The sequence below is a fragment of the Dendrobates tinctorius genome, unplaced genomic scaffold (assembly GCF_039654945.1).
Source record: "Dendrobates tinctorius isolate UK_male_01 unplaced genomic scaffold, ASM3965494v1 ptg000158l, whole genome shotgun sequence".
NCBI lineage: Eukaryota > Metazoa > Chordata > Amphibia > Anura > Dendrobatidae > Dendrobates > Dendrobates tinctorius.
Genome location: NW_027361825.1, coordinates 27,338,988 through 27,352,759, shown reverse-complemented (window position 1 = coordinate 27,352,759; position 13,772 = coordinate 27,338,988). Strand labels below are relative to the sequence as shown.

Below are 13,772 nucleotides of genomic sequence, written 5' to 3'. Positions count from 1 at the left end.
GGCTTGGCCAATGTTAGTCTAATGTAAATAGGGGCCTTTAGAATCTGTCTTGATTCACTAATATCTTGATACACTGGGAATATTCCTCAACAGAAACTCCATGCCCACAGGGCCCCATGCAGCCATCATACGCCAAAAGTCGGATCCTTTTGGCACATGCTGGGTGTTATGAATGGGTCACCGAGGAGGAAAACAAGACCAAGCCAAGTCACAGAAAACAAGAGAATTTGGTAACTACGCAGATTGCAGACCCCTGATCCTAACCACACAACTAACAGCAGCTGTGGAGCTTACCTACGATGATTCTAGACGCCTTGTCACAGCCGGAAGACTAAATAAGCTTAAAGCAAGAAAAGGGGAAATCTAAAACTGCCCTAGAGCAGACCCCAAAGGAATAGACAGCCCCCACACATGTATTGACGGTGACTAGATGAAAACACGAACACAGGTAGGAAAATAGGCTGAGCAAACGATGAGGCCCACACTAGCTAGAAAGGAAAGGAAAGATACTGTCTGTAATCATGCCAAAAAACCCTGCAAAAATATCCAACACTTCTGATAGCAAAAAATACCCTGAAGTCACTAGACTTCTCCCACTTTATCAGCACTCTGGCATATTCTGAGAACAGAGCAAAAAGAGGCCAATCTAATAAGGGACAAAAAGCAAACTGGCACATACAGTGACATAAGAGTGGAAATTCAGCACAGCCCCAGCGGGGGCTGGCTGACCACACAAAAAACTGAATAGACCAAACCAAATCAAATGTGAACATTAGCAAAGATGACTTAGCTTGAGATGGCAGGAACTGAGCTGGAAACTAAGACCTCAGGAGGCAGGTAAAAATCACCAGCATGGGAATAGGGAGTCGGCTGTCTTAAATCCAGTCTGAGACTCCAGATGTCCACTCCTGTTCCTCATTATCAGGTGGCAGGTCTCTGTTAATTAGATCAGCTTCACTACCTCCTGCCACCACCAGAGGGAGCCCGGAAAGAGAACTGACAACTCCTCTGTCAGCACAACCAGCTCTGTTATGATTGAGTCACCATAGGAGGCAAAAATAGAAATGCTAGCTAAGTCCAGAAAACCAGAGAAGTTGGCAGCTATCGGATTGCAGACCCCTGAACCTACCAACACAACTAGCAGTAGCCGTGGGGGGCTCCTACGATGCCCTAGGCCCCTTGATCACAGCCGGAGGACTACATAGCCTAAAGACAGAAAGGGAAATCTAAACTGCCCCAGAGCAGACCCCAAAGTAAAAGGCAGCCCCCCACATATAATGACGGTGAAGCAAGAAGAAAGAACAAAACACAGACAGAAAGATAGACTGAGCAAAGATGGGGCCCACGCTAGCTTTAAATAGGAAAGGACAGGAAGGCTGCTGTCTGCAATCCGTGAAAAATCCTATGAAAATAAGAGCCAACAACTGACAGTAAAAAAGGCCCTGAAGACGCTAGGCTTCAAAAAAGCTATGTCAGTACTCAGGAATATTCTGAAGACAGAGCAACAGGCAAAAGGAGATTCAGCTCACCCCAGCAAGGAATGGCAGAATCCAGAAAAGCAAGGAAAACAAAACACTAATGCAAAAAGGCAAAGCAGAAATCTTAGCTTTAGATGAGCAGGAATCAGACTGGTTTCCTAGAAGTCCACAGAGAAATCACCGGCAGGCCAGAAGGGCGTCGGCAGCCTTATATCCAGTCATTAACTCCACTCAGCCAGTCATCATCATCAGCCCCAGGTGTTTGACAATCAGGCTCACTACCTTTCTTCACCAGAAGAGGGAGTTCCTCGGGCCTCAGTAGTGAAGGGGAAAATGAACTCACAACACAGCTCCCTCAACAGAAACCAGAGGCAGACCAGAAAATGAGTTCACAACAGCTGGGCCTGGGAGTACAGCTTACTATTTTTTACTTTGTAGGAAAAAGAGGCCTACCAGGCACAATAGCTCATAGTACAAAATGTATATTACATGGTATATGCCTTATTAACAACAGCAAATGCTACTTTATTATATAGTGTCATACGCTGGAGTCATAGGTTGGAAAATATTCACGGCCTACACATCTGACATGCCTGAAAAATGAGATGTGAACAAGGCCTAACTTTTTCATACATTTTGTCTCGACCTGTTTTCTAGTCCAGATGTGCAGTCACCATACAGGCAGACAAAGACAGAAGAGGCTCCTGTGCAAGAGCAATATATGGACCCTCGGCAGTCTAATAGGTCTTCATAATGCAAAATTCCACCTGCTTTGGGCCCCTTTACTTCGTGGACCCCTGTGCGGCTGCATAGGTTGCACCAATGATATGTTCACCATTCTGCATACTTCAGAGAATTGCTTGTTCAGTGTTTCCACTGATCCTGCTCTAGTAATTTCCATTCAATAAAGTTGCCATTTACCGGCTGTAGCTTCTGATCAGTACATGAGAAGCCTTGTAGTGTGAGGCTGCTGTTGGCCAAGTGGGTATAAGGCAACATCCCCTGTTTCAGTGATAGGGAGTAGAAGTAAAGGCCCTTTTAGAAAGGCCAATAAAGGAGTGTTTGTATGGCCGGTCATTGGAACTTGTAAACATGGCAGTGATTAGCTCATTTATCGTATCATGTTTGCAGCCTAAAAAATAGTCGCTGTCAGCTGCAAATCTCCCCAAGTAAACAGGGCATGAGCTGCAAATATGCAAACTGTATGGGGAATTGACCATTGTCCCAATTCCAGGTCAAATGTGTCATCACAAAGTGACATATTATTTAAATCAGGTTTTTATGTTAAAGAAGTTGCCTAGTGAAAAAAGGGCTACCACTGATCCGTAGGACCTGTACAAATCGGTAGATCAGGGATTTTTTATACCTAACACAGGTAATTAGGATACAGTGACACAGAAGCGAAGAGCAGGGGTTAACAAGAGTAACAATTGCTTATTTTACAGGTACAGGGATAACCTCCTTAGGCCTCTTTCACACATCCGTATGTCACCATCAGTCAAAATCCGCCGGAATTGACTCAGCCGGAAATTTAACCCTAAACTCGGTTCTGGCGACTGAAAAAAATCTCTCTCTCTCTCCGGTTTCCTTTAAATTTCTTCCTTATCCGGATCCATCAAAATGTGCGGTTGGTACCCACGGTGTGGAGGAGAGGAGACTGTCCTCCAGGCCCTGGGTACCATACCCCTGTAAAAAAAAGAATAAAAAATTAAAAATCGGGGTATATTCACCTTCCGACGTCCCGCGCTGCCATCCCGGGCCACAGCGTTCCCAGTAATGCCTTGCGGCAAGGTCCTGTGATGACGTAGTCTCGCGTGACTCTAGCGGTCTCGCGAGATCGCTATAGTAACGAGAGACCAACGTCATCACAGGTCTCGCAAGGCATCGCTGGGAACGCTGAGGCCCGGGATGGCAGCACGGGATGTCGGAAGGTAAATATACCCCGATTTTTTATTTTTTTTTATCATTTTTAACATTCTATCTTTTACTATTGATGCCGCATAGGCGGCCTCAATAGTAAAAAGCTTCTCACACTTGTCAAACACTATGTTTGACGAGTGTGACCAACCTGTCAATCACTTTCCAAGCGATGCTTCAAATCGCTTGGAAAGTGCTTGAGAAAATTGCGGCAAAATCGCGAACAGAATCGCGGTGAAATTGCGGGGGAAAAAAATGCGCGATTTATGGGAAGGAGTCCGGTTTTCATTGTGCGTTTTAAAATGCTACGTGGGCCCATAGCCTTAAGAAAATTGCATGTATTACAAAATAACTAATTTAAACATTTCAGGAAAAGGTATGCAGCACTCACCATGGCAGCTTGAATAAAAAGTCCTTTCATGACTTTCATCTTAGGCCTGTTTCACATTTCAGTTATTTGACGTCAGTCAAAATCCGCCAGGTGGCCCAAACGGATGTCACCGGATCTGTTTTTTGACGGATCCGCTTTAGTAAGGTAGTGACCGAAATTTAAATGAAAATGAGTCTGGGAAAGCAATGGGAGAGAGAGAAAGAGAGAGAGAGATTTTTTTCCGCCAGAATGGAATTTGGGGTTAAATTTCTGGCAAGGAAATTCTTCCGGGCATGCTCAGTGTAAAAAAGCGGATCCGTTGCCGGATTCCGTCAATTAATGGTTGGCAACGGATCCGCCGGCCATAGGCGTCCATTATAACGTTTGGCGGATAGTGGTGGATCCGTTGCTATCCGCTGTTTTGACGCCGACAAAAAACTTTTCATTGTCCGTCCACTCAAGACGGCGGACGCCAAAATTATGGCGGATCCGTCAAAAAACGGATCCAACGGATGACCATCCGTCAAAATCCACCCCTAATGCAAGTCAATGGGAAAAAAAACGGATCCATTAAAAAAATAGCGGATCCGTTTTTTTTGCAAAACGTTGGATTTTGACTGACGTCAAAAAACTGAAGTGTGAAACAGGCCTTAGATGGTAAGGTGCAGAGGGATGCAGGTCGAGAGGAGAGAGGGCGATGGCTGTTTCGCGTTACCACGTTTCAATGGGTCCAGGTGAATGACTAATTAACAAGTGCTTCCTTTAAAAAGGCTGAACGTTATTTAACCATATACATGACACGGGGGCAGTAATTATACCACCACCATAATGAAGAGAACCATTAAAATATTAACATTTATTGAAAAGAATTAAAATTATATACAAAACATATAAAAAGGCCACAATTCCATTGTCCACATAAACATACACCAAACTGGGGGGGAAAAAAACAATAACAGACCAGATATTACAAACCAATATTAGATCAAATTTAGAAAACCGCCTCAAATTACTTATGCTCAAACCTGATCACGCATGAAGATGGGTCATGGCTGGGTCTTACCAACTAAGAAGTGGCTCCGTAAGAAGCATTTTAATATCCTAGAGTTGCCTAGGGAGTCTCCAAACCTGAACCCAAGAAAATAATCTTTGGCGGGAGCTGAAACTCAATGTTGACTAGCGACAGCCTCGAAACCTGAAAAATCTGGAGAAGATCTGTATGGAGGATTAGGCCAAAATCCCTTCTGCAGAGGGTTCAAACTTACCCGGCCAAACATCTGCTTTTGGTCTGGTCATTCACTTGTCCATCTTTGGTCCTTCTGTTATCCTACATCTTTGGCATCTCCTGGGCTGACTAGCCCGCAACATGTTTACGTCATGTGATGTCATGACTTGTATTGCATGCTGTCATAATTAGATATGAGCGAATATTTTGATGTTTGGGTCGGATTATGATTCATGAATTTGCAATATTCGCCGAACATAATCAAATGCCATTCAAGTCAATGGGAGGCAAAAATAAACCCATGAACAACACTTTCAAATGACCCCCAAAGCTGCCAAAACACATCAAATAAGGGACAGACACCAGGAAAATGGCTTCAATTCACCCACAGTACAAATTGAAGCATGGCACAGCAGCAATCAGCCATGCATGAGGTATCATGGTCTAGGCCAGCATTTACAGCTTTCAATTGAACATGAAAGTAAAAAGAAATGGGTGAGGGATTGTTGTAGGCCTGCTGTGCTGGGAGCCTTGATACCACATGCAACAGCTCAACCTGCTTTCATGCTCAGCCACACTCAGATGGCACAAATATCAGTTTCGTAGACTACTCAGAAAAATCTAAGGATAGTAACACAGGTATTTGTCTCAAAGGAAGTGGAGGCCTGACTGTCTCAGAGGCCTACTGATACAGGCAACACACATGAAGATGACCCAACCAAGAGTCTACACGTTTACAAAAAATAGTGGCAGACACCAACAAAGTGGCATCAATTTCACCACAGTAGAAATAGTATAATAGGGACCAACACCTCTTACAATACAGCCAACCCAGCAGATGGAGACTGTAATGGTCAAAGTTGTGGAACCACTGTGCCATATCCCTCGAGAAGCCTGTAGGGGCATAACTAAGTGGTCTACCAAATCCCAACTCAAATATGTGGCAGCAGGAAGAAACTGAGTCCCAAGGAGGGACAAGGAGGTGGCACCAGGTGCTACTCCAAGGCTGACCTACAGAGGTTGGAAGCTGACCCTCTACAGCAGGTAGGCTGCTACAGCTGAAAGAGGTATAAAGAATGCAGGCAGGCACCGTAGGGACACTTGAACCACTGATGCAAATGGGACCAACTGAGGAACAGAAAAGCACTGGCAGGTGTGGGTTGGACCAGCTGATAGACAGAAGAGCGCAGACATGTACGAAAAGACGGGTACAGGGTAGACAAGCAGACTGGCTGACCTGGGGAACCTGACAACTAGCAAGCATGCAAGGCAAACTAACAACTTAGCTTAAACATCTCCATATTGGAGGTGAAGTCTTAATAGAAGGTGTCGCCGAGCTATAGGCTGGGCAGTCCTTAGGTTGACACGGGTAGTCCCTTTAAAGATGGAGGGAGCGTGTAAGCACCCTAAGCATAGTGACCGGGCCTACAACTGAACGTCCACAGAATCTCCATTTGTTTACTCCCTACAGTTGGGGTGACTGAGAGCCTGTCAGCTGATATGGAAGTGGACATGCCTGTTGATTTTGACTGATCTTACATACCAAGCACACCCCATCTTTCTAAATCCACCTTACCATCTCCGCCGGCAGCTCTCTCACAGTCAGCACTTCATATAAACCAATCAAAAGTTACCAAGTTTAAGATAATCAAACAAAGCAAAAATAATGACGAACCTGCTCTTCAGAGCTTACAATCTACTATGAGGTGGGGGTGACACCAATTACAGGTGCTTATTTACAATGATTGTACAACCATCTTGAGGAAATGGTGGATAGATAAAGGTTGCATGAGGCTTTTGACTATGGTTGAGTTTGATAATGAATAATGATCAGAAAACTAGAGAATAGGCTATATAAATCAAGGACTTTGATTAGGGAACGTGATAGGCCGCATTAAGCAGATGTGTTTTTACGGAGTGCCTAAAAATGTCTAAGTTGTGGTTATACTCCTAATTTCATGGGGGACTAAGGGTAAGAGGTGAGTTATCAAGTTAGGAGATTGAAGTGAGCCAGACAAAGACCAGATCAGGGGTGTTACTGTTTTTGTGTGTCTCAGACATTGAAAGTTGTGAGAGGCCACAAAAAGTGGCTAGAGACAGAAGCTGGGATGCAGTTGGGAAGATGGGGTAGTTGAACTCTCCCCGAATAAGGTTGGCGGTTGGCAATTCTGAGGACATGAAGTGTGGCAGCAAGGCAGAAAAGTGGTCAAGGAAGTGAGTGGGTGAAACTGGAAGACGTTATATGACCGCTACTCGGAGGAAGAGGGGATGGAAGACCCTGATGGTGTGAACTGCCAAAGAAGAATGGCGTCCATTGGGCCAATATTTTTAACTTTTTCTAAAAACAGGATTGTTTGTATCAGCAAGGAAGGTGGTTTTATCGTGGAGTTATCAGTGATCATATGGCGGGATAAATACATATTCCATGCATTCTAATCTGGAGATGGATAAACCGTACGCTCACTATTAGATTTGCGAGAGCTAATTATTGTTAACAGTCTGCAGCCTTCTCAGATGATCGTCACCCAATCGTGTCATTGTCTGGACGATAGTGGCCAACTGAGAGCTCTTTGCTACAAAGATCACAGTGGTTGTTTCTGCGTGACTCATGGCCTGTGATCTCTGTGGTTACTGGATGGCCATTTCAATCTGTTGGCCACGGAAATGCAGCCTTTCCGCCTTGTGGATACGTACAGATGGTTTCCGAAAGCTAATGGCCATTGCAGTCCCCCAGTACCAGCTGCCCAGTCACCATTGCTTCTCTAAGAAAGATAAGCAAGTAGCAGCCAACATCACCCGTTACCTGAAAAATTATGTCTGCTAGGGTGCATTTCAACACTGACACCAGGATGAGCAAGCATGAGCGTCTCAATGACTGGGCACTGGGTGACTCTGGTAGCTGCAAGGTCAGTCAGGGAAGGGGCTGCTACACAAGTCTTGCAATCCCCAAGGCTTGTAGGGCATTTGGGGATGGAGAATTAAACCACTACACACCATAAGATGGATAACTAAACTACTAGACAACAGGGGTTGGAGAACTAAGCTACTAAACAGCTAGGGTTGGAGAACTAAACCACTACACACCAGAACATGAAGAACTAAACTAATAGGCAACAGGGGTTGGAGAACTAAACTAATACACACCATGGGATGGAGAATTAAAGCACTAGACACCAATGTGTCAGTAGACACCAAGTCTTGGAATCCCCAGGGCTTGCGGAACAAACCTCTGTATCCAACACTTCTGCTTCCTCCACCTTCTCTAGGACCTCCACCTGAGCCCTCAACCTCTGATTTAATGAAACACACAATTCAACACTGAAGAGAGAATCCCCCCACCTAGGCACTGCACAGCCAGGGTTCACCGCAATCAGGCAGTGTTTACATTAATATTCCTTGGAGATCAGCGTCATACAGAACAACAGTTGTGAACAGCTATCCATGCCGAGTTTCAGCAATGGCTGTCTACAATCAACCTCGGTCCAGGGAAGGCAGTGTGTGATAATAGTGCAAACCTCGTGGTGGCCCTACGCAGGGCCAATCTTACACAAGTGCCATGCATTGCTTGCATCCTCAACCTGATGGCACATCAATTCCTACACCACTGTCCCTGCTGCAGAAACCACTGTCATTGTGTGCTCACTTTCACCATTCCACTTAAGTTGGTATAGAGATCTATAGGGAATACCAGTTAACTGGTTGATATGCGATGTGACCACACCGTGGAATTCAACTCTGCAAATGTTGCAGCAACTGTGGCAGTAGTGCAGAGACCTGGTGCAGTATGAAATTTTGAATAGCTTGGCACAGCGAAGTACGGACGTGTTGCAATTCACACTTGTGTAGTGGACACAGACTGCATCCATCTGCATGTTTTTGAAATGGCTACTAAGATGGTTAGCAGTGACAATGCCATCATCATCATCACTATTACTGTCATCTACATGCTGAAACACTCTTTAAATAGTCTGGGTGAGGAGGTGGTGTGGTCCCGAGGGAAGAGGAGGAAGCAGAGGAGGATGCCCAAGGTTTAACAATATCTATAAGTTCAGGTCTGTCATCTCATAGGCAGTTTCCCTAGGAGGAACAAATGGAGAAGGATGAGGAAAAGGGCGAATGAGAAAGAAGAGGTAATGGGCACACAACAGTTAGGAGATGAAGACGGAAATAATTCCCTCTCGGTTTTCCGTGGTTGCCAAGAGGGGATGGAGGAAGAAAGCTTGAGTATTACCCTGCCACCAACACACTGTCGAGTTAGTTCTCATGAAAGACCGACCCATGAGCGCTTTCTTGCAGCACTATCTGCAAAATGTTTGCTCCCTGTATAGTTAGGATTCAAAATAATGCTGACTACTGGGCTGCCAGTGTGTTCTATACATGATATAAATGTAAATTTTGCCAGTTGCGTCCCCCCATGGAACGGAACGTGCCCATGCTGCAGTATCAAAACATGCTTGAAGACAATCTTAGCAGTGGTTTTCCCCAAGACAGCAGTGAGGAACAAAGTTTGCATCACAGTGATAGGCTTCCAACCCCAGAAATGTTGAGTCGTCAATGCAAAAACATTAGCAGCCTTGCATCGCTGGAGTCCTGTGTTCCAACCCCTCCAAGGTCAGCATTTGCAAAGAGTTTGCATGTTCTTCCCGTGTTTGCGATGGTTTCCTCCCAGTATTCATTTTTCTACCTACACTCCAAAAGACATACAGATAGTAAATTTAGATTGTGAGTCCCAATGGTGACTGTGCCAGTAATGTCTGTAAAGTGAATGTTGAACTATTGGTGCTATATAAGTGATAAACAAAAAAAAAAATTAAACTGATGCTCAGCCACACTCAGGTGGCACAAATATCAGTTTTGTAGACTACTATTGTCAGAAAAATCTAAGGATAGTTAACTCAAAGAGAATGGAGGCCTACTGCTACATAACACACATGAAAGAGACCCAACTAGGAGTCTACAAATTTCCAAAAATTTATTGGCAGACACCAACAAAGTGACATCAATTTCACCACAGTAGAAATAGTATAATATGGACCGAAAGGTCCTCCACTACACCCAACCCAGCAGATGGACAGTTAAACTCACAACCAGGAGTGTTCACATTTCGAAAAATTAGTGGCAGACACCAACAAAGTGGCATAAATTTCACCACAGTAGAAACAGTTTAATAGAGCCACTACAGCCAATCCAGCAGATTGACACCTAAGCAGGACTGTTCACGTTTTCATAAATTATTGTTAACATCTCCAGCAACAGCAACAGCAGGCACAGAAGCCCCACTAAAGATATCACAGACTGTAATTACGTAAGAACAACGCAGCACACTAAAACATACAACAGCCAAGAACAGAAGCTGCCAGTTGTCTTTGGATATGACATGACATTGTTGGTTCACTAATGCTTTCATAAACATATCCACCTACCCCACATACACCTTGAACAACAAGCCTAATCCACCTTTCACCACAACCTTGCTTTTTTCCAGTCATGTTGCTCAGATAGTATGCTAGTAGCACAGTATTAGCAACTAAAAATCAGATTTTTTACGTTGTACCACCTCTGCACACAGCTGAATTTCAGCAGCACTAAATGAGAAAGTGAAATATGGCGTGCTGATTCGTGTTAGTCACAGATTAAAGAATTGTTTCAGTGTGGATGAGGTCTGTATAACATTGACTAGATGTTACAAACAATTTAAAAGTGAGATCTCCCCAATTGCATGACGTTAGTAACAGAAGAAAGAATTGTTTAAGTTTGGATGAGGGCTGTATGACAAAGAAGATATGCTCCAAACAATTTTAAAATGAGATCTCCCCTACTGTATAACGTTAATAACTGACAAAATATTAATGGGCCTGCATAACACTGACAAGATGCTCCAAACAATTTCAAAGTGAGATGTCCCCTATTGTATGATATTAGTAACAGAAAAAAAATAGTTTTTAGTGCTGATGAGGCCTGTATAATCTGGAAGATTGGTTCAATGCAATTTCAAACTAAGATCTCGGCTGCTGTATCACGTTTGTAAAAAAAAAAAAAAAAAGAAAAATTATTTAATGTGCAACAGCTCTGCACACAGAACAATTTCAACATCACTAAATGACAAGGTGGGATATGGCGGGCTGTAACACGTTTAGCAACACAAAGAATATTTTTGTCTTAATGTGTGTGAGGTCTGCAGACAGCTTCATATCACTGCCACAAAATTACAACGTGAGATATCACATTTTGCAACTGAAAAATATATTTTTTTTAACATGCATTAGGTCTACAGATAGCTTCATATCACAGCCAAAAAATTAGAACATGGGATATGGCCAGCAGTATTACATTTTGCAACAGAAAAATATATTTTTTTATTTTCATCTGCATGAGCTCTGCAGACAGGTTTAGTTCACCCCACAAAATTACAATGTGAGATATGGTGGGCTGTATCACGTTTTGCAACAGAAAAACATTTTTTTCTTAATGTGCGAGAGGACTGCAGACAGCTTTATTTCACCGTCACAAAATTACAACATGGAATATGGCGAGCTATATCATGTTTATCAACAGAAAAAAATATTGTTTTAATGTGCATGAGCTATGCAGACTGTGGAAATTCACTTCCACTATATAACAAGGTGAGAATGGTGAATCACGTTATCAATTGCCCGAAAAAAAATTTTTTCATGCACAACAGCTCAATTCACAGAACAATTTCACCACACCACTAAATGACAAAGTGGGATATGGCATGCTGTTTCACATTTAGGAAGTGAAAAAAATAAGATTTAGAACACTAATCTTGTGCATGGAGCACAATAGAAGCAGTGCACAACTCACTCCTATGAATGAATGGCGCCCTGCTGTCTTTGTCTGTGGACCTCGGTAGTGGCAAAAAAAAAATCTTCTGGAAGGTCAATTTCACAGCCACACAGGACACTAGCTAGCTAAACTATCTGACTAATAAACAACCGCCTAGCTAACTACCTAAAATCTTGCTGCTAACAGTGCCAGCATGAGGAGCAGCCTCTCTGTGCCTTTACAGTGTCAAAACGGTGCTAAAGCTAGATATCCGCTCTTTATATGGAGAGGGACATGTAATTTCAGCAGCCAGTGACACAAGCTGTTGTGTCAGGAGTCTCAGGACATTGTGGGTGCACCTTGATTGGCTAGCCGCAAAGTGCACACATAAATTAGGAAAAAAATTACAGTTTACAAGCACGCCGTGCCTCTGAGGTCTGCAAACCTCCTCCCCTCATCAAGCATGTGCCCTACGCTCATCATACACCACCATTATTGCAGACAAAATGATGAAAATACTTTAGTGGCAGCGCAAATATTTTCCCACACGTTTCCAATTTTATAAAATTGTGCTCGTGTTTCCGATCACGAATCCAAATGTGCCATATTTGTGCTGAATTTATGTTTGGCGATCATTTTTCAAAGAAATTCGCTCATCACTAGTCATAACATTGCTGACTACTCAGCGCAGAAGACGCTAAAAATGACCAAAAGAACACCACACCGGAGACTAAACAGAAGAGGACAACTGAATCGGATTGGGGCTGGACCCCAGGGAATTATAACGTACATTTGATTTGCATCAAATACATTTCCTGGCCAAAATAGAACAAATTTCCTATTTCAAATTTTGCAGTGAAATACAAGCAAACTGTTTTGCTCAAATTTCAGCAAAGTGATAATCACTATTTAGGATTCATCTCCACATCTGTGTTCATTATATTGTATCTGCCACTATTTAATTATGTGTGCCATATATGTTTTATGACAGCAGCACGAGAACAGTATTCAGCGAGGGACAGCAAGCATCTCATAGTCATGAGGTTGAGAACCATTGGTGTTGGGTACTGGTCTGATGTCAATGAGTTCTTTGTCCACAATAGGCTTCAAAGTAAACTTCTGCAGTAAAGTTGTGATGAATAAGAAGATTTCCATGCGGGCCAGAGTCATGCCCATACACATCCGTTTTCCTAGAGGAAGGAAGACATCATGTGTTAGACGGTGTATAATGGTCCTCGGGAACCATCTATGTCAGCTTCTAAATCATCTGCAAGTGAAGTAGTTCAAAAATTTTTGACCAACAATTTTAAAAAATGACCATCCTGGTTTTGAACCTTCCCCAGAATGCTTGCTGCCATGAACTGAGAGGGAACTGGCTTTGAGAACCGAATCAAGATTGTATTATGTCTTCTAGACCATGAGCAAATGAATTCCTTGGTATTACTCTGTGATGCTGGTCTTATCATGGCTGCATTACACTCATATAGATGAAACATCACTGCAACAAACACCACAACTGCCTATATTGCGGCCTAGTTATTGACTGGGGGCATCAGAAACCAGAATTCAATTTTGGAAGTGTTTTTTTTCTGAAATTCTATTTTCTAATTTCCATAGGTTGGCCAGGTTTATGTGATTCTTCAGTGGAAAGGATTACTGGTCAAGTACCAGGGTTACCAACTGTCCAGAAATTACAGTCAGTAATTGTCAGTTTTTCCCTGACAATAAAATTTTTTTTATGTGTCCATGATTTTTTTCCCTCAAGCTGGAGAAGCTTGCACAGATTATTATGACTGTAATGTCATTTTACAGATCACAGTGAACCAGCTAATGTCTTTTTATCAGACATTTTGGCTGTAGACATAGGTCACTGAGAATATTAGTGATTAATTTTAGTTTCATAATGTGTCTGTAAAAAAAATGTTGGCTTTTTATTACTTTTCGAGAAGCTGCCCAGGTAAAAAAAAATCAAGTCAGCAACATTACCAGGTGCAAT

General features: G+C 43.0%; 1 protein-coding gene across 1 annotated transcript in view; it reads right to left on the bottom strand.

Annotated features, from left to right (window-relative positions):
* Window positions 1-4,606: 4,606 nt before the first annotated feature.
* Window positions 4,607-13,772, bottom strand: part of LOC141052001 (cytochrome P450 2H2-like) — a 43,352-nt gene continuing 34,186 nt past the window's right edge. The window contains exon 9 of the mRNA XM_073549165.1: window positions 4,607-12,966. Coding sequence (XP_073405266.1) covers window positions 12,785-12,966 — 182 coding nt within the window. The 3' untranslated portion in view covers window positions 4,607-12,784. The remainder of the gene's footprint in view (window positions 12,967-13,772) is intronic.